General features: G+C 41.3%; 1 protein-coding gene across 6 annotated transcripts in view; it reads left to right on the plus strand.

The window, feature by feature from the left end:
- The window catches only part of PLEKHG5 (pleckstrin homology and RhoGEF domain containing G5), a 351,187-nt gene that overhangs the window by 257,082 nt on the left and 71,931 nt on the right, over positions 1-22,174 (plus strand). For all 6 annotated transcript variants that reach the window (XM_056544819.1, XM_056544817.1, XM_056544820.1 and 3 more), the window contains one exon: positions 5,291-5,454. In XM_056544819.1, coding sequence (XP_056400794.1) covers positions 5,291-5,454 — 164 coding nt within the window. The remainder of the gene's footprint in view (positions 1-5,290; positions 5,455-22,174) is intronic.

Here is a 22,174-nt window from a genome sequence, read left to right on the forward strand (position 1 = left end):
TAGGACAGCTCCCCCCGACCCCATCTGTTGTAACAATATAACCAAATGACATATAAGCTTCTTATTATCTTATAACTTGTATCTATTCAGTGCTACATTGTATATGAATGTTGCTTTCTGTAACTTTTCTAGGCTGTGAGATTGTGAGGTGCATTTTATTTGGTGCCCAGTAGAGGGCAGTATAACGACATAAATTTATAGTGTATATTTAGCTATGTTAATGTGATGATCTCATGGTGTTTATTGCGCCGTCATGTTTTTGTTTTGACCTATACGTTCCTGTGACTTCTTTATCGACTTTTAATTTAATTTTTTTTGACTCGTTTTATTTTTTTAATAAAGTCGTTTGTTTATGGTGCAGAACCTAAGACCCACAATTCTTTGCAGCATGGTATCACATTTAGACTCTTTCTAACCCAGGTGGTCTGCCCGCCCCACCCCCCACTGCATGCGGTTTCACCTTTCTTTCGCTGCATAGTTGGGCTACCATTAACACAGTGCAAGAAGGTGTCTTTTGTTTTCATAACAAATGGGGCAGAGAGTCCATAATATTTAGATATTATCATTTCAGTCTATACTGTGAGAGTCCGTTGTATTAAGACTTTGCTCCTGTACATACCATGAGCGTCATGCTGTCCATAGCACGAGAGTCCTTGTTTTTTACACCCTGTTCATGTCCACATGATGAGAGTCCTTCATTATGGCCAATACTATGAGAGTCCACTGTAATAAGTCATCGTTACTGTCTGTCCATACTGAAAGAGTCAATGCTTGTAAGGCAACATTCTTATCTATGGTATGCGAGGCTGTCCATACTGTGGGAGTCCATGATATTTACTCATAATTATTGTTTATACTGTGAGAGTCCGCGATATTTAGACTTCATTACTCTCCATGCTGTGAGAGTCCACAATATGTAGATGTCACTACTGTCCATAGTGTGGGAGTCCATGATATTTAGACATCATTACTGTCCATACTATGAGAGTCCATGATTTTTAGACACCATTACTGTCCATACTATGAGAGTCCATGATATTTAGACATCATTACTGTCCATACTATGAGAGTCCATGATATTTAGACACCATTACTGTCCATACTATGAGAGTTCATGATATTTCGACACCATTACTAACCATACTATGAGAGTCCATGATATTTAGACACCATTACTGTCCATACTGTGAGAGTCCATGATATTTAGACACCATTACTGTCCATACTATGAGAGTCCATGATATTTAGACACCATTACTGTCCATACTATGAGAGTCCATGATTTTTAGACACCATTGCTGTCCATACTATGGGAGTCCATTTATTTAGACATCATTACTGTCCATACTATGAGAGTTCATGATATCACACCATTACTAACCATACTATGAGAGTTTATGATATTTGAACCTTATTACTGTACATACTATGAGAGTTTATGATATTTAGACACCATTGCTGTCTATACCATGAGAGTTTATGATATTTAGACATCATTACTGTCAATACTGTGAGAGTTCTAGATATTTAGACCATATTACTGTACATACTATGAGAGTCCATGATATTTATTCATCATTACTGTCTATACTATGAGAGTCCATGATATTTATTCATCATTACTGTCCAATCTAAGAGAGTCCATGATATTAAGAGACTATTACTGTCCATACTATGAGAGTCCATGATTTTAAGACATCATTATAGTCCATACTATGAGAGTTTATGAGATATAAGAAATATTCTCTGTGCTGTGAGAATTCATGATATTTATTCATCATTACTGTTCAAACTAAGAGAGTCCATGATATTTAAACACCTTCACAGTCCTTACTGTAACATTTTGGTATCATTCCTATTTAGCGTTACATGTGATGTAATGTCAGCCCCCGCACGGGCGTAGGTTATGCACCATAGTAACCTTCCGATTTTGAGGTTAACTTGGGAGCATTCTTTACCGTTTATTCAGTTGACTCATGTGACACCCCGGAGTATTCCTGAGTCTATGACGTCGTTCACACGGCCTCAGGCCCACGATGCTTTGTGTCTAGACTTGTCGTACTGTGTCACTGTATTTTGTCTGTACTTTGGATTCCTGATTTCAATTCCAATCACCTTTAGCTGTTATTTATCTAGATACCCAGTACATTGGGGGGCGCTGTCTGTGGTCTGCAGAATTGTTGCGCTGTGGTTTTATTATAGTATCTGTTGCAGCTGATATCACTGAGGCATTGGGGATGGTGTTATATGGAGGATCAGGATGACACTATGATGCCTATATTATGGGCACGGTGACAAAATAGCTGTCCGGGATACAACCTTTGTGTATGCCCCTTGTATTCCGAGGTGCTTAGAATTGGGGGTAGCACTAAACAGCTCCAAAAAGTGTCATTCAAGTGAGTCTCAAATGACTCTTCAGAAACCAATCATATCACCTCTTTAGGTATATAAAGAAAAAGGAAACATGAAACAGTAAATATTGTGCACCATCTAATCTGCTATAAATAAGATTTTTATGTGGCACCATTATAAAAATTATTTGAACGGGGCTGCAATACCATACACAACCTGTGGACAAGAGTTGGCGCTCTAACTCAAACAAGTTTAGATTTTTTTTCCTAATTCTTGAATACTCTTACATGGTCGGGCATTTAAGACATTGACTTTGCATGATTTGAAACGCTAAATAGGAATGATACCAAAATGTCACGGTATAGACTGTAATGGTCTCTAAATATCATGGACTATCATAGTATGAGCAGTAATAGCCTCTAAATATCATGGACTCTCATGTTATTGACAGTAATGATGTCTAAATGTCATTATTTCTCACAGTACAGACAATAATAATGTCTAAATATCATGGACTCTAATAGTATAGACAGTAATGTTGTTTCAATATAATGGACTCTCACGGTATATACAGTAATGATGTCTAAATATGGACTCTCATAGTTTGGTCAGTAATGTTATCTCAATATAATAGACTCTCACCGTATAGACAGTAATGGTGTCTAAATATCATGGACTCTCACAGTATGGACAGTATGATGTCTAAATGTCATGAACTTTTACAGTACAGACAATAATAATATCTCAATATCATGGATTCTCATAGTTGTGGTCAGTAATAATGTCTAATTATCATGGACTCGCATAGTATAGACAATAATGATGTATAAATATCATGGACTCTCACAGTATGGACAGTAATGGTGTCTAAATATCATGGACTCTCACAGTATGGACAGTAATAAGGTCTAAATATCATGGACTCTCATAGTATGGACAGTAATGGTGTCTAAATATCATGGACTCTCACAGTATGGATAGTATGATGTCTAAATGTCATGAACTTTTACAGTACAGACAATAATAATATCTCAATATCATGGATTCTCATAGTTGTGGTCAGTAATAATGTCTAATTATCATGGACTCGCATAGTATAGACAATAATGATGTATAAATATCATGGACTCTCACAGTATGGACAGTAATGGTGTCTAAATATCATGGACTCTTATAGTATGGACAGTAATGATGTCTAAATATTATGGACTCTCATAGTATGGACAGTATTGATGTCTAAATATTATGGACTCTCATAGTATGGACAGTAATGATGTCTAAATATTATGGACTCTCATAGTATGGACAGTAATGATGTCTAAATATCATGGACTCTCATAGTATAGACAATAATGATGTCTAAATATCATGGACTCTCATAGTATGGACAGTAATGATGTCTAAATATCATGGACTCTCATAGTATGGACAGTAATGATGTCTAAATATCATGGACTCTCATAGTATGGACAGTATTGATGTCTAAATATTATGGACTCTCATAGTATGGACAGTATTGATGTCTAAATATCATGGATTCTCATAGTATGGACAGTAATGATGTCTAAATATCATGGACTCTCATAGTATGGACAGTAATGATGTCTAAATATCATGGACTCTCATAGTATGGACAGTAATGATGTCTAAATATCATGGACTCTCATAGTATGGACAGTATTGATGTCTAAATATTATGGACTCTCATAGTATGGACAGTAATGATGTCTAAATATCATGGACTCTCATAGTATGGACAGTATTGATGTCTAAATATCATGGACTCTCATAGTATGGACAGTATTGATGTCTAAATATCATGGATTCTCATAGTATGGACAGTATTGATGTCTAAATATCATGGACTCTCATAGTATGGACAGTAATGATGTCTAAATATCATGGACTCTCATAGTATGGACAGTAATGATGTCTAAATATTATGGACTCTCATAGTATGGACAGTAATGATGTCTAAATATTATGGACTCTCATAGTATGGACAGTATTGATGTCTAAATATCATGGATTCTCATAGTATGGACAGTAATGGTGTCTAAATATCATGGATTCTCATAGTATGGACAGTATTGATGTCTAAATATCATGGATTCTCATAGTATGGACAGTAATGATGTCTAAATATCATGGACTCTCATAGTATGGACAGTAATGATGTCTAAATATTATGGACTCTCATAGTATGGACAGTATTGATGTCTAAATATCATGGATTCTCATAGTATGGACAGTAATGATGTCTAAATATCATGGACTCTCATAGTATGGACAGTAATGATGTCTAAATATCATGGACTCTCATAGTATGGACAGTAATGATGTCTAAATATCATGGACTCTCATAGTATGGACAGTAATGATGTCTAAATATCATGGACTCTCATAGTATGGACAGTAATGATGTCTAAATATCATGGACTCTCATAGTATGGACAGTAATGGTGTCTAAATATCATGGACTCTCATAGTATAGACAATAATGATGTATAAATATCATGGACTCTCACAGTATGGACAGTAATAAGGTCTAAATATCATGGACTCTCATAGTATGGACAGTAATGGTGTCTAAATATTATGGACTCTCATAGTATGGACAGTAATCATGTCTAAATATCATGGACTCTCACAGTATGGACAATAATGATGTCTAAATATTATGGACTCTCACAGTATGGACAATAATGATGTCTAAATATCATGGACTCTCATAGTATGGACAGTATTGATGTCTAAATATCATGGATTCTGTCCGGGCATGCTGGGAGTTGTAGTTTTGCAACAACAGGAGGCACTTTAGTCGGGAAATACTGATTTAGGGCATAAAGCTATAATTTGTTTTTATTTGTTTCTTAGTTGCTTTATTTATTTATTTATTTTTTATTGAAAATTGCTTTTTTATTTTTCCTTATCGCAGCCAAACCGGGGGATGAGCAGAAAGTGGAACAGGCGGTGAAGGATTTCCGATCATTGAGTTTACCCATTATGAGGAACACCGGGGCGACATCCACGTATATCTTCACCCCACCCAACGAGAGGCCGGACCCGCCGCCGTTCAGGAGGGAGAGCACTGACATCTTGGTACGTGACCCGGTAGTGAGCGCCTGTAATAACTGTATAAGGGCACCAAGGTAATTAGGGACACCGGCCCTTTAATCTCCCTCCTAGACCTTGCACTGGGGCTCGGATTACGCTTGCGACAGTTTCTAGCTCCTTATGGTGTAAAGTCGCGGCCTCGGCCGTTCCGCCATTTCCATTTCCTCCAGTTAATTCGCCTTATTTCCTGAGAACAAACACGTGACGGGAGGACAATGTATCACACGACTCTATAGATTCAATAGGGGACGTGCTGGATTGGCTCCAGAATGACAGGAACTTGTCCGGTCCGGCCTTGACCATCACTTCAAAGAGCGGTGCGTCCGGATGGGGAGACTGTCCGGGCCCCGACCGAAAGAGTCAGATTAATAATGTTTGTAGATTCCAATGATTTCATGGACGGAGCTAAACATTTATCTGCCTGGAATCCTCAGGATAAAAATATTGGCAATTTAAAAAAAAATAATTGTCTATATACACTATCTATATCTATCTATCTCATATCTATCAATCTCATATCTATCTATCTATCAATCTCATATCTATCTATCTATCTATCTATCTATCTATCTCATATCTATCTATCTATCTCATATCTATCTATCTCATATCTATCTATCTATCTATCTCATATCTATCTCATATCTATCAATCTCATATCTATCTATCTATCTCATATCTATCTATCTCATATATCTATCTAATATCTACCTATCTCATATCTATCTCATATCTATCTCATATCTATCTATCTCATATCTATCTATCTATATCTATCTATCTATCTATCTCATATCTATCTATCTCATATCTATCTATCTCATATCTATCTATCTATCTATCTATCTCATATCTATCTATCTCATATCTGTCTATCTCATATCTATCTATCTCATATCTATCTATCTCATATCTATCTATCTATCTATCTATCTCATATCTATCTATCTCATATCTATCTATCTCATATCTATCTCATATCTATCTATCTATCTATCTATCTCATATTATCTATCTATCTCATATTATCTATCTATCTCATATATATCTATCTATCTCATATCTATCTCATATCTATCTATCTATCTATCTATCTCATATCTATCTATCTCATATCTATCTATCTCATATCTATCTCATATCTATCTCATATCTATCTATTTATCTATCTATCTCATATTATCTATCTCTCATATTATCTATCTATCTCATATCCTATCTATCTATCTATCTATCTCATATCTATCTATCTCATATCTATCTATCTATCTATCTCATATCTATCTATCTCATATCTATCTCATATCTATCTATCTATCTCATATCTATCTCATATCTATCTAAAAAAGTTCTGTCTCTTGTTTTTTTTATCTATCTATCTATCTATCTATCTATCTATCTATCTATCTCATATTTATCTATCTATCTCATATCTATCTATCTATCTATCTCATATCTATCTATCTCATATCTATCTATCTATCTATCTATCTCATATCTATCTATCTCATATCTATCTATCTCATATCTATCTATCTCATATTTATCTATCTATCTATCTCATATCTATCTATCTATCCTTGTATTTTCTGGTTCTGTATACAGCAGCGCTCAGCCATGCACACTCCTTGTATTTCCTTATTCTGTATACAGCAGCGCTAGGCCATGCACACTCCTTGTATTTCCTTATTCTGTATACAGCAGCGCTCATCCGTGCACACTTGTATTTTCTTGTTCTGTATACAGCAGCGCTCAGCCATGCACACTCCTTGTATTTTCTGGTTCTGTATAAAGCAGCGCTAGGCCATGCACACTCTTTGTATTTCCTGGTTCTGTATACAGCAGCGCTCAGCCATGCACACTTGTATTTCCTGGTTCTGTATACAGCAGCGCTCAGCCATGCACACTTGTATTTCCTGGTGCTGTATACAGCAGCGCTCAGCCATGCACACTTGTATTTCCTGGTTCTGTATACAGCAGCGCTCAGCCATGCACACTCCTTGTATTTCCTGGTTCTGTATACAGCTGCGCTCAGCCATGCACACTCTATGTATTTCCTGGTTCTGTATACAGCAGCGCTCAGCCATGCACACTCTTTGTATTTCCTGGTTCTGTATACAACAGCGCTCAGCCATGCACACTTCTTGTATTTCCTGGTTCTGTATACAGCAGCACTCAGCCATGCACACTCTTTGTATTTCCTGGTTCTGTATACAGCAGCGCTCAGCCATGCACACTCCTTGTATTTTCTGGTTCTGTTTACAGCAGCGCTCAGCCATGCATACTCTTTGTATTTCCTGGTTCTGTATACAGCAGCGCTCAGCCATGCACACTCCTTGTATTTTCTGGTTCTGTATACAGCAGCGCTCAGTCTTGCACACTCTTTGTATTTCCTGGTTCTGTATACAGCAGCGCTCAGCCATGCACACTCCTTGTATTTTCTGGTTCTGTTTACAGCAGCGCTCAGCCATGCACACTCTTTGTATTTCCTGGTTCTGTATACAGCAGCGCTCAGCCATGCACACTCTTTGTATTTCCTGGTTCTGTATACAGCAGCGCTCGGCCATGCACACTTGTATTTCCTGGTTCTGTATACAGCAGCGCTCAGCCATGCACACTCTTTGTATTTCCTGGTTCTGTATACAACAGCGCTCAGCCATGGACACTCTTTGTATTTCCTGGTTCTGTATACAACAGCGCTCAGCCATGCACACTCTTTGTATTTCCTGGTTCTGTATACAGCAGCGCTCAGCCATGCACACTCCTTGTATTTCCTGGTTCTGTATACAGCAGCGCTCAGCCATGCACACTTGTATTTCCTGGTTCTGTATACAGCAGCGCTCAGCCATGCACACTTGTATTTCCTGGTGCTGTATACAGCAGCGCTCAGCCATGCACACTCCTTGTATTTTCTGGTTCTGTTTACAGCAGCGCTCAGCCATGCACACTCTTTGTATTTCCTGGTTCTGTATACAGCAGTGCTCAGCCATGCACACTTGTATTTCCTGGTTCTGTATACAGCAGCGCTCAGCCATGCACACTCTTTGTATTTCCTGGTTCTGTATACAGCAGCGCTCAGCCATGCACACTTCTTGTATTTCCTGGTTCTGTATACAGCAGCGCTCAGCCATGCACACTTCTTGTATTTCCTGGTTCTGTATACAGCAGTGCTCAGCCATGCACACTCTTGGTATCTCCTGGTTCTGTATACAGCAGCGCTCAGCCATGCACACTTGTGTTTCCTGGTTCTGTATACAGCAGCGCTCAGCCATGCACACTCTTTGTATTTCCTGGTTCTGTATACAGCAGTGCTCAGCCATGCACACTCTTGGTATTTCCTGGTTCTGTATACAGCAGCGCTCAGCCATGCACACTCTTTGTATTTCCTGGTTCTGTATACAGCAGCGCTCAGCCATGCACACTCTTTGTATTTCCTGGTTCTGTATACAGCAGCGCTCAGCCATGCACACTCCTTGTATTTCCTGGTTCTGTATACAGCAGTGCTCAGCCATGCACACTCTTTGTATTTCCTGGTTCTGTATACAGCAGCGCTCAGCCATGCACACTCTTTGTATTTCCTGGTTCTGTATACAGCAGCGCTCAGTCATGCACACTCCTTGTATTTCCTGGTTCTGTATACAGCAGCGCTCAGTCATGCACACTCCTTGTATTTCCTGTTTCTATATACAGCAGCGCTCAGCCATGCACACTCTTTGTATTTCCTGGTTCTGTATACAGCAGCACTGTTATGCACACTCCTTGTATTTCCTGGTTCTGTATACAGCAGCACTCAGCCATGCACACTCTTTGTATTTCCTGGTTCTGTATACAGCAGCACTCAGCCATGCACACTCTTTGTATTTCCTGGTTCTGTATACAGCAGCGCTCAGTCATGCACACTCCTTGTATTTCCTGGTTCTGTATACAGCAGCGCTCAGCCATGCACACTCCTTGTATTTCCTGGTTCTGTATACAGCAGCGCTCAGCCATTCACACTCCTTGTATTTCCTGGTTCTGTATACAGCAGCGCTCAGCCATGCACACTCCTTGTATTTCCTGGTTCTGTATAGAGCAGCGCTCAGCCATGCACACTCTTTGTATTTCCTGGTTCTGTATACAGCAGCGCTCAGCCATGCACACTCTTTGTATTTCCTGGTTCTGTATACAGCAGCGCTCAGCCATGCACACTCCTTGTATATTTTGTTTTTGTATACAGCAGCGCTCAGCCATGCACACTCCTTGTATTTCCTGGTTTTGTATAAAGCAGCGCTCAGTCTTGCACACTCTTTGTATTTCCTGGTTCTGTATACAGCAGCGCTCAGTCTTGCACACTCCTTGTATTTCCTGGTTCTGTATACAGCAGCGCTCAGTCATGCACACTCTTTGTATTTCCTGGTTCTGTATACAGCAGCGCTCAGTCATGCACACTCTTTGTATTTCCTGGTTCTGTATACAGCAGCGCTCAGTCATGCACACTCCTTGTATTTCCTGGTTCTGTATACAGCAGCGCTCAGTCATGCACACTCTTTGTATTTCCTGGTTCTGTATACAGCAGCGCTCAGCCATGCACACTCTTTGTATTTCCTGGTTCTGTATACAGCAGCGCTCAGTCATGCACACTCTTTGTATTTCCTGGTTCTGTATACAGCAGCGCTCAGGTATGCACACTCTTTGTATTTCCTGGTTCTGTATACAGCAGCGCTCAGTCATGCACACTCCTTGTATTTCCTGGTTCTGTATACAGCAGCGCTCAGTCTTGCACACTCCTTGCATTTCCTGGTTCTGTATACAGCAGCGCTCAGCCATGCACACTCTTTGTATTTCCTGGTTCTGTATACAGCAGCGCTCAGTCATGCACACTCCTTGTATTTCCTGGTTCTGTATACAGCAGCGCTCAGTCATGCACACTCTTTGTATTTCCTGGTTCTGTATACAGCAGCGCTCAGTCATGCACACTCCTTGTATTTCCTGGTTCTGTATACAGCAGCGCTCAGTCATGCACACTCCTTGTATTTCCTGGTTCTGTATACAGCAGCGCTCAGTCATGCACACTCTTTGTATTTCCTGGTTCTGTATACAGCAGCGCTCAGCCATGCACACTCTTTGTATTTCCTGGTTCTGTATACAGCAGCGCTCAGTCATGCACACTCCTTGTATTTCCTGGTTCTGTATACAGCAGCGCTCAGTCATGCACACTCTTTGTATTTCCTGGTTCTGTATACAGCAGCGCTCAGCCATGCACACTCTTTGTATTTCCTGGTTCTGTATACAGCAGCGCTCAGTCATGCACACTCCTTGTATTTCCTGGTTCTGTATACAGCAGCGCTCAGTCATGCACACTCCTTGTATTTCCTGGTTCTGTATACAGCAGCGCTCAGCCATGCACACTCTTTGTATTTCCTGGTTCTGTATACAGCAGCGCTCAGCCATGCACACTCTTTGTATTTCCTGGTTCTGTATACAGCAGCGCTCAGTCTTGCACACTCCTTGTATTTCCTGGTTCTGTATACAGCAGCGCTCAGTCATGCACACTCTTTGTATTTCCTGGTTCTGTATACAGCAGCGCTCAGCCATGCACACTCTTTGTATTTCCTGGTTCTGTATACAGCAGCGCTCAGTCATGCACACTCCTTGTATTTCCTGGTTCTGTATACAGCAGCGCTCAGTCTTGCACACTCCTTGTATTTCCTGGTTCTGTATACAGCAGCGCTCAGTCATGCACACTCCTTGTATTTCCTGGTTCTGTATACAGCAGCGCTCAGTCATGCACACTCTTTGTATTTCCTGGTTCTGTATACAGCAGCGCTCAGCCATGCACACTCTTTGTATTTCCTGGTTCTGTATACAGCAGCGCTCAGTCATGCACACTCCTTGTATTTCCTGGATTTGTCTCTCTCTCCCAGGTTATAGCGTTTGGTTCCTGGCAGCGTCTGTGTGTCTTGGCAGGTCCCTTGTTCTGCGCACGTCTGGTTTTACCAGTGTGAACCAGTCAGTGAGAAGAGCAGAAAATATTTCCTTAAGACAGAAGAGATCAGATATAATTATTCCAATTTCTTCGGAATGATGCACACATGGCGGCGCTGGCATTTGCCGGTAGCGGTGTCATCCTGTTTATGGCTCCGCCGTGCACTGTACAAGGTTGCACCACTTGGTTGATGACAAAATAAATAGAGAATTATGTGTGATCAGGACTTTGCTCCTCCGTGTAGTTACTCCACCTGCCTAATGGTGATTAAGAGACTGTAAACCTGATGTCTATCCTATGGCCAGTGACTAAAAGCTATTGTTCCCTGTTATCAGCCGTATCATGTGAAGAGAGGTGATATGTGACAAAATGTCCCCCCCCTACTTGTGAATATAGGACACTGTAATATTTCTTATCAGAGAAAACGCCTCATTCTCCACATATTAGATTACGCGCCTCCCCCTTATAAGGCTCTATTTGGTGTAATATCTCCCCCAGAGCTGGATGCACAGCTTACACTGCTCAGTGTTGCTCTATGATGTCCTCTATGCTGCTTCTGTGTCTAAGTGTGTCTTATAGAGGTATAGAGGGGCAGGATCCTCTCTTCTGAGGGTGTACTATAAAGATATAGAGGAGCAGGATCCTCTCTTCTGAGGGTGTACTATAGAGATATAGAGGAGCAGGATCCTCTCTTCTGAGGCTGTACTATAGAGATATAGAGGAGCAGGATCCTCTCTTCTGAGGGTGTACTATAGAGATATAGAGGAGCAGAATCCTATCTTCTGAGGGTGTACTATAGAGATATAGAGGAGCAGGATCCTCTCTTCTGAGGGTGTACTATAGAGATATAGAGGAGCAGGATCCTCTCTTCTGAGGGTGTACTATAGAGATATAGGGGAGCAGGATCCTCTCTTCTGAGGGTGTACTATAGAGATATAGAGGAGCAGGATCCTCTCTTCTGATGGTGTACTATAGAGATATAGAGGAGCAGGATCCTCTCTTCTGAGGGTGTACTATAGAGATATAGAGGAGCTGGATCCTCTCTTCTGAGGGTGTACTATATAGATATAGAGGAGCAGGATCCTGTCTTCTGAGGGTATATACTATAGAGATATAGAGGAGCAGGATCCTCTCTTCTGAGGGTGTACTATAGAGATATAGAGGAGCAGGATCCTCTCTTCTGAGGGTGTACTATAGAGATATAGAGGAGCAGGATCCTCTCTTCTGAGGGTGTAGTATAGAGATATAGAGGAGCAGGATCCTTACTTCTGAGGGTGTACTATAGAGATATAGAGGAGCAGGATCCTGTCTTCTGAGAGTGTACTATAGAGATATAGAGGAGCAGGATCCTCTCTTCTGAAGGTGTACTATAGAGATATAGAGGAGCAGGATCCTCTCTTCTGAGGGTGTACTATAGAGATATAGAGGAGCAGGATCCTCTCTTCTGAGGGTGTACTATAGAGATATAGAGGAGCAGGATCCTTACTTCTGAGGGTGTACTATAGAGATATAGAGGAGCAGGATCCTCTCTTCTGAGGGTGTACTATAGAGATATAGAGGAGCAGGATCCTCTCTTCTGAGGGTGTACTATAGAGATATAGAGGAGCAGGATCCTCTCTTCTGAGGGTGTACTATAGAGATATAAAGGAGCAGGATCTCTTCCGAGGGTATACTATAGAGATATAGAGGAGCGGGATTCTCTCTTCTGAGGGTGTACTATAGAGATATAGAGGAGCAGGATCCTCTCTTCTGAGGGTGTACTATAGAGATATAGAGGAGCAGGATCCTCTCTTCTGAGGGTGTACTATAGAGATATAGAGGAGCAGGATCCTATCTTCTGAGGGTGTACTATAGAGATATAGAGGAGCAGGATCATCTCTTCTGAGGGTGTACTATAGAGATATAGAGGAGCAGGATCCTCTCTTCTGAGGGTGTACTATAGAGATATAGAGGAGCAGTATCCTCTCTTCAGATGGTGTACTATAGAGATATAGAGGAGCAGGATCCTCTCTTCTGAGGGTGTACTATAGAGATATACAGGAGCAGGATCCTCTCTTCTGAGGGTGTACTATAGAGATATAGAGGATCAGGATCCTATCTTCTGAGGGTATATACCATAGAGATATAGAGGAGCAGGATCCTCTCTTCGGAGGGTATATACTATAGAGATATAGAGGAGCAGGTTCCTCTCTTCTGAGGGTGTACTATAGAGATATAGAGGAGCAGGATCCTCTCTTCTGAGGGTGTAATATAGAGATATAGAGGAGTAGGATCCTCTGTTCTGAGGGTGTACTATAGAGATATAGAGGAGCAGGATCATCTCTTCTGAGGGTGTACTATAGAGATATAGAGGAGCAGGATCCTCTCTTCTGAGGGTATATACTATGGAGATATAGAGGAGCAGGATCCTGTCTTCTGAGAGTGTACTATAGAGATATAGAGGAGCAGGATCCTCTCTTCTGAAGGTGTACTATAGAGATATAGAGGAGCAGGATCCTCTCTTCTGAGGGTGTACTATAGAGATATAGAGGAGCAGGATCCTCTCTTCTGAGGGTGTACTATAGAGATATAGAGGAGCAGGATCCTTACTTCTGAGGGTGTACTATAGAGATATAGAGGAGCAGGATCCTCTCTTCTGAGGGTGTACTATAGAGATATAGAGGAGCAGGATCCTCTCTTCTGAGGGTGTACTATAGAGATATAGAGGAGCAGGATCCTCTCTTCTGAGGGTGTACTATAGAGATATAAAGGAGCAGGATCTCTTCCGAGGGTATACTATAGAGATATAGAGGAGCGGGATTCTCTCTTCTGAGGGTGTACTATAGAGATATAGAGGAGCAGGATCCTCTCTTCTGAGGGTGTACTATAGAGATATAGAGGAGCAGGATCCTCTCTTCTGAGGGTGTACTATAGAGATATAGAGGAGCAGGATCCTATCTTCTGAGGGTGTACTATAGAGATATAGAGGAGCAGGATCATCTCTTCTGAGGGTGTACTATAGAGATATAGAGGAGCAGGATCCTCTCTTCTGAGGGTGTACTATAGAGATATAGAGGAGCATGATCCTCTCTTCTGAGGGTATACTATAGAGATATAGAGGAGCAGGATCATCTCTTCTGAGGGTGTACTATAGAGATATAGAGGAGCAGGATCCTCTCTTCTGAGGGTGTACTATAGAGATATAGAGGAGCAGGATCCTCTCTTCTGAAGGTGTACTATAGAGATATAGAGGAGAAGGATTCTCTCTTCTGAGGGTGTACTATAGAGATATAGAGGAGCAGGATTCTCTCTTCTGAGGGTGTACTATAGAGATATAGAGGAGCACGATCCTCTCTTCTGAGGGTGTACTATAGAGATATAGAGGAGCAGGATCCTCTCTTCTGAGGGTGTACTATAGAGATATAGAGGAGCAGGATCCTCTCTTCTGAGGGTGTACTATAGAGATATAGAGGAGCAGGATCCTCTCTTCTGAGGGTATACTATAGAGATATAGAGGAGCAGGATCCTCTCTTCTGAGGGTGTACTATAGAGATATAGAGGAGCAGGATCCTCTCTTCTGAGGGTGTACTATAGAGATATAGAGGAGCAGGATCCTCTCTTCTGATGGTGTACTATAGAGATATAGAGGAGCAGGATCTTCTCTTCTGAGGGTGTACTATAGAGATATAGAGGAGCAGGATCCTCTCTTCTGAGGGTGTACTATAGAGATATAAAGGAGCAGGATCCTCTCTTCTGAGGGTGTACTATAGAGATATAGAGGAGCAGGATCCTCTCTTCTGAGGGTGTACTATAGAGATATAGAGGAGCAGGATCCTCTCTTCTGAGGGTGTACTATAGAGATATAGAGGAGCAGGATCCTCTCTTCTGAGGGTGTACTATAGAGATATAGGGGAGCAGGATCCTCTCTTCTGAGGGTGTACTATAGAGATATAGAGGAGCAGAATATTCTCTTCTGAGGGTATACTATAGAGATATAAAGGAGCAGGATCCTCTCTTCTGAGGATGTACTATAGAGATATAGAGGAGCAGGATCCTCTCTTCTGAGGGTGTACTATATAGATATAGAGGAGCAGGATCCTCTCTTCTGAGGGTGTACTATAGAGATATAGAGGAGCAGGATCCTCTCTTCTGAGTGTGTACTATAGAGATATAGGGGAGCAGGATCCTCTCTTCTGAGGGTGTACTATAGAGATATAGAGGAGCAGGATCCTCTCTTCTGAGGGTGTACTATAGAAATATAGAGGAGCAGGATCCTCTCTTCTGAGGGTGTACTATAGAGATATAGAGGAGCAGGGTCCTCTCTTCTGAGGGTGTACTATAGAGATATAGAGGAGCAGGATCCTCTCTTCTGAGGGTGTACTATAGAGATATAGAGGAGCAGGATCCTCTCTTCTGAGGGTGTACTATAGAGATATAGAGGAACAGGATCCTCTCTTCTGAGGGTGTACTATAGAGATATAGAGGAGCAGGATCCTCTCTTCTGAGGGTCTACTATAGAGATATAGAGGAGCAGGATCCTCTCTTCTGAGGGTGTACTATAGAGATATAGAGGAGCAGGGTCCTCTCTTCTGAGGGTGTACTATAGAGATATAGAGGAGCAGGATCCTCTCTTCTGAGAGTGTAATATAGAGATATAGAAGAGCAGGATCCTCTCTTCTGAGGGTATATACTATAGAGATATAGAGGAGCAGGATCCTCTCTTCTGAGGGTGTACTATAGAGATATAGAGGAGCAGGATCTTCTCTTCTGAGGGTGTACTATAGAGATATAGGGGGCAGTATCTTCTCTTCTGAGGGTGTACTATAGAGATATAGAGGAGCAGAATCCTCTCTTCTGAGGGTGTACTATAGAGATATAGAGGAGCAGGATTCTCTCTTCTGAGGGTGTACTATAGAGATATAGGGGGCAGTATCTTCTCTTCTGAGGGTGTACTATAGAGATATAGAGGAGCAGAATCCTCTCTTCTGAGGGTGTACTATAGAGATATAGGGGAGCAGGATCCTCTCTTCTGAGGGTGTACTATAGAGATATACAGGAGCAGGATCCTCTCTTCTGAGGGTGTACTATAGAGATATAGAGGAACAGGGTCCTCTCTTCTGAGGGTATACTATAGAGATATAGAGGAGCAGGATCTTCTCTTCTGAGGGTGTACTATAGAGATATAGAGGAGCAGGATCCTCTCTTCTGAGGGTGTACTATAGAGATATACAGGAGCAGGATCCTCTCTTCTGAGGGTGTACTATAGAGATATAGAGGAGCAGGATCCTCTCTTCTGAGGGTGTACTATAGAGATATACAGGAGCAGGATCCTCTCTTCTGAGGGTGTACTATAGAGATATAGAGGAGCAGGGTCCTCTCTTCTGAGGGTATATACTATAGAGATATAGGGAGCAGGATCCTCTCTTCTGAGGGTGTACTATAGAGATATAGAGGAGCAGGATCCTCTCTTCTGAGGGTGTACTATAGAGATATACAGGAGCAGGATCCTCTCTTCTGAGGGTGTATTATAGAGATATAGGGGAGCAGGATCCTCTCTTCTGAGGGTGTACTATAGAGATATAGAGGAGCAGGATTCTCTCTTCTGAGGGTGTACTATAGAGATATAGAGGAGCAGGATCCTCTCTTCTGAGGGTATATACTATAGAGATATAGAGGAGCAGGATCCTCTCTTCTGAGGGTGTACTATAGAGATATAGAGGAGCAGGGTCCTCTCTTCTGAGGGTGTACTATAGAGATATAGGGGGCAGTATCTTCTCTTCTGAGGGTGTACTATAGAGATATACAGGAGCAGGATTCTCTCTTCTGAGGGTGTACTATAGAGATATAGAGGAGCAGAATCCTCTCTTCTGAGGGTGTACTATAGAGATATAGAGGAGCAGAATCCTCTCTTCTGAGGGTGTACTATAGAGATATAGGGGAGCAGGATCCTCTCTTCTGAGGGTGTACTATACAGATATAGAGGAGCAGGATCCTCTCTTCTGAGGGTGTACTATAGAGATATACAGGAGCAGGATCCTCTCTTCTGAGGGTGTACTATAGAGATATAGAGGAACAGGGTCCTCTCTTCTGAGGGTATACTATAGAGATATAGAGGAGCAGGATCTTCTCTTCTGAGGGTGTACTATAGAGATATAGAGGAGCAGGATCCTCTCTTCTGAGGGTGTACTATAGAGATATACAGGAGCAGGATCCTCTCTTCTGAGGGTGTACTATAGAGATATAGAGGAGCAGGATCCTCTCTTCTGAGGGTGTACTATAGAGATATACAGGAGCAGGATCCTCTCTTCTGAGGGTGTACTATAGAGATATAGAGGAGCAGGGTCCTCTCTTCTGAGGGTATATACTATAGAGATATAGGGAGCAGGGTCCTCTCTTCTGAGGGTGTACTATAGAGATATAGAGGAGCAGGATCCTCTCTTCTGAGGGTGTACTATAGAGATATAGGAGGAGCAGGATCCTCTCTTCTGAGGGTGTACTATAGAGATATAGGGGAGCAGGATCCTCTCTTCTGAGGGTGTACTATAGAGATATAGAGGAGCAGGATTCTCTCTTCTGAGGGTGTACTATAGAGATATAGAGGAGCAGGATCCTCTCTTCTGAGGGTGTACTATAGAGATATAGAGGAGCAGGATCCTCTCTTCTGAGGGTGTACTATAGAGATATAGAGGGGCAGGATCCTCTCTTCTGAGGGTGTACTATAGAGATATAGAGGAGCAGGATCTTCTCTTCTGAGGGTGTACTATAGAGATATAAAGGAGCAGGATCCTCTCTTCTGAGGGTGTACTATAGAGATATAGAGGAGCAGGATCCTCTCTTCTGAAGGTGTACTATAGAGATATAGAGGAGCAGGATCTTCTCTTCTGAGGGTGTACTATAGAAATATAGGGGAGCAGGATCCTCTCTTCTGAGGGTGTACTATAGAGATATAGAGGAGCAGGATCCTCTCTTCTGAGGGTGTACTATAGAGATATAGAGGAGCAGGATCCTCTCTTCTGAGGGTATATACTATAGAGATATAGAGGAGCAGGATCCTCTCTTCTGAGGGTGTACTATAGAGATATAGAGGAGCAGGATCCTCTCCTCTGAGGGTGAACTATAGAGATATAGAGGAGCAGGATCCTCTCTTCTGAGGGTGTACTATAGAGATATAGAGGAGCAGGATCCTCTCTTCTGAGGGTGTACTATAGAGATATAGAGGAGCAGGATCCTCTCTTCTGAGGGTGTACTATAGAGATATAGAGGAGCAGGATCCTCTCTTCTGAGGGTGTACTATAGAGATATAGAGGAGCAGGATCCTCTCTTCTGAGGGTGTACTATAGAGATATAGAGGAGCAGGATCCTCTCTTCTGAGGGTATACTCTAGAGATATAGAGGAGCAGGATTTACTATTTTTTAGTTTTTCAATCACCCTTTTGTCTTACATTGATATATAATTGTATACTATGATATAGTTCCGGCACTAGGTGGCGCTGTAGCTAACTTGTGACTCTATGCTTAACCTGTATCCCAGGTGGAACTCTATTCCTATAAGGGGGGATCGGGGGTCTCCTGTTGAGGGGTTATAGGTGGTGGATGTTTTGTTCTCTGTTTGGCTTGTTTTGGGTCCATAGTGCAGACAGTAAATCTTCTCTCTATCATCTGTTTATTTGAAGGTTATTGTGTTGGCCGTACGGCAGCCGCTCCTCACCCGGAGTTTGCTCACTTTAAGCCGCAGAGTCTTTAATGTGTTTGCTGATCACTTTTCCAAGGACTCCTGGGTTGGAGGGAACGTGCAGTAACATATTATGTACAGAGGACATTTCAGCAACATGGGAGAAGCATGTAAAGGGGCTGTCCAACTCTTAAAGGGGCACTCCACTGGAAAACTTTTTGTTTTTTTTAAATCAACTGGTGCCAGAAAGTTTTAATTTACTTTGTAACTTATTTCTAAGAAAAAAATCTTAATTCTCCCAGTACTTATCAGCTGCTGTTATGATCCACATGAAATTCTTTTCTTTTTGAATTTCCTTTCTGCCTGACCACAGTGCTCTCTGCTGACACCTCTGTCCATTTTAGGAACTGTCCAGGGCAGGATTGTATTTCTATGGGGATTTGCTCTTACTCTGGACAGTTCCTAAAATGGACAGAGGTGTCAGCAGAGAGCACTGTGGTCAGGCAGAAAGGAAATTCAAAAAGAAAAGAACTACCTGTGGATCATACAGCAGCTGATAAGTACTGGAAGGTTTAAGATTTTTTTGTAGAAGTAATTTACAAATCTGTTTCACCTGTTAAGGATCAAGGGCGTACCTGTATGCCCTGAGTCCGCTCCCGTTCTATAACGCGGGGCCACATTCAAAGTTGAACACCGCGTCTAAAGTGAAAGTAAATTATTGCCGGTTTGCTCAGGGGGCAGTTGGGGATGTCTATGGCGAAATCGCGGCATCCCGAACAGCTGTGACACAGTAGGAGGGTCCCTTACCTTGCCTCCTGGTGTCCGATCGCCGAATGACTGCTCAGTGCCTGAGATCCAGGCATGAGCAGTCAAGCGGCAGAATCATTGATCAATGGTTTCCTATGAGAAACCATTGATCAATGTAAAAGATCAGTGTGTGCAGTGTTATAGTCTCCTATGGGATAATAATGATCAGTATAAAAGATCAGTGTGTGCAGTGTTATAGCCTCCTATGGGATAACAATGATCAATGTAAGAGATCAGTGTGTGCAGTGTTATAGTCTCCTATGGGATAACAATGATCAGTATAAGAGATCAGTGTGTGCAGTGTTATAGCCTCCTATGGGATAACAATGATCAGTATAAGAGATCAGTGTGTGCAGTGTTATAGCCTCCTATGGGATAACAATGATCAGTATAAGAGATCAGTGTGTGCAGTGTTATAGCCTCCTATGGGATAACAATGATCAGTATAAGAGATCAGTGTGTGCAGTGTTATAGCCTCCTATGGGATAACAATGATCAGTATAAGAGATCAGTGTGTGCAGTGTTATAGGTCCCTATGGGATAACAATGATCAGTATAAGAGATCAGTGTGTGCAGTGTTATAGCCTCCTATGGGATAACAATGATCAGTATAAGAGATCAGTGTGTGCAGTGTTATAGGTCCCTATGGGATAACAATGATCAGTATAAGAGATCAGTGTGTGCAGTGTTATAGGTCCCTATGGGAGCTATAACATTGCAAAAAAAAAAAGTGGGAAAAAAAGTGAATAAAGATCATTTAACCCCTTCCCTAATATAAGTTTGAATCACCCCCCTTTTCCCTTTAAAAAAAACAAAAAACAGTGTAAATAAAAATAAACATATGTGGTATCGCCGCGTGTGGAAATGTCCGAATTATAAAAATATATCATTAATTAAACCGCATAGTCAATGGCGTATGCGCAAAAAAATTCCAAAGTCCAAAATAGTGCATTTTTGGTCACTTTTTATATCATGAAAAAATTGATAAAAAACTATTTAAAAAGTCCGATCAATACAAAAATGGTACCGCTAAAAACTTCATATCATGGTGCAAAAAATGAGCCCTCATACCGCCCCATACGCAGAAAAATAAAAAAGTTATAGGGGTCAGAAAATGACAATTTTAAATGTATAAATTTTCCTGCATGTAGTTATGATTTTTTACAGAAGTACGACAAAATCAAACCTATATAAGTAGGGGATCATTTTAATCGTATGGACCTACAGAATAAAGAGAAGGTGTCATTTTTACCAAAAAATGTACGGTGTAGAAACAGAAGCCCCCAAAAGTAAAAAAAATTATTTTATTTTTTTCAATTTTGTCTCACAATGATTTTTTTTCCATTTCTCTGTAGATTTTTAGGTAAAATGACTGATGTTATTACAAAGTAGAATTAGTGGCGCAAAAAATAAGCCATCATATAGATTTTTAGGTGCAAAATTGAAAGAGTTATGATTTTTTAAAGGTAAGGAGGAAAAAATGAAAGTGCAAAAATGGATATACCCCTGGTCCTTAACTTTCTGGCACCAGTTGATTTAAAAAAAAAAAAAAAATTCCAGTGGAGTACCCCTTTAAGGCAGTGTTTACCGCAACTAGTATGAATAGTCATCGACTATTCACCATCTACCTTTTTAAAAGTTAGCTTTTCACTGCATTTTCACTGATTTTGCAGCAAATTGTGCCACAGAATACATTTACCTGCAGCGGCCACTACAGGACAAGTGTAGTATTACACATCGATCATTGATATGAATGGTTGGGTTAGGTCCTCCAGATCAAGAGCGGCTTCTCTTGACTTATGAGAGGAGGTAACAACGTAGACCGATGCTCCTGGCTTTCACATAGGGATAAATAGAATAAACTAAAGCGAGGACGGGTGTGGTCCCGCTACATAGCAAGCGCAGTTTAATTGCGTGTGTGACTAGTACGGTAATGGACATGTAGATTATGTCCTTGCATTCTGTCACATTCACTTGTAAACAGGAACAAGCTGTATATATATATATATATATATATATATATATATATATATATAGCAGAGTGGATGGGGGATACAAACTACAGCTCTGTATACAATGTATATGTCTCCGGATCATCTTGGTTTAGTCTTCGGAGTCAAAGCAGAATCCTGGATGTTGTAACTGTATACAGGAGTGAAAAAGTCTAATAGTCGGTTATGTCCTGTATATACTGCAAAGTGTCTTAAAGGGGTACTCCACTGCCCCAGCGTTTGGAGCATTTTGTTCCTTACGCTGGGTGCGGGCTGCAGGGGTCGTGACGT

Source organism: Hyla sarda, chromosome 10 (genome assembly GCF_029499605.1).
Source record: "Hyla sarda isolate aHylSar1 chromosome 10, aHylSar1.hap1, whole genome shotgun sequence".
NCBI classification, from domain to species: Eukaryota; Metazoa; Chordata; class Amphibia; order Anura; family Hylidae; genus Hyla; species Hyla sarda.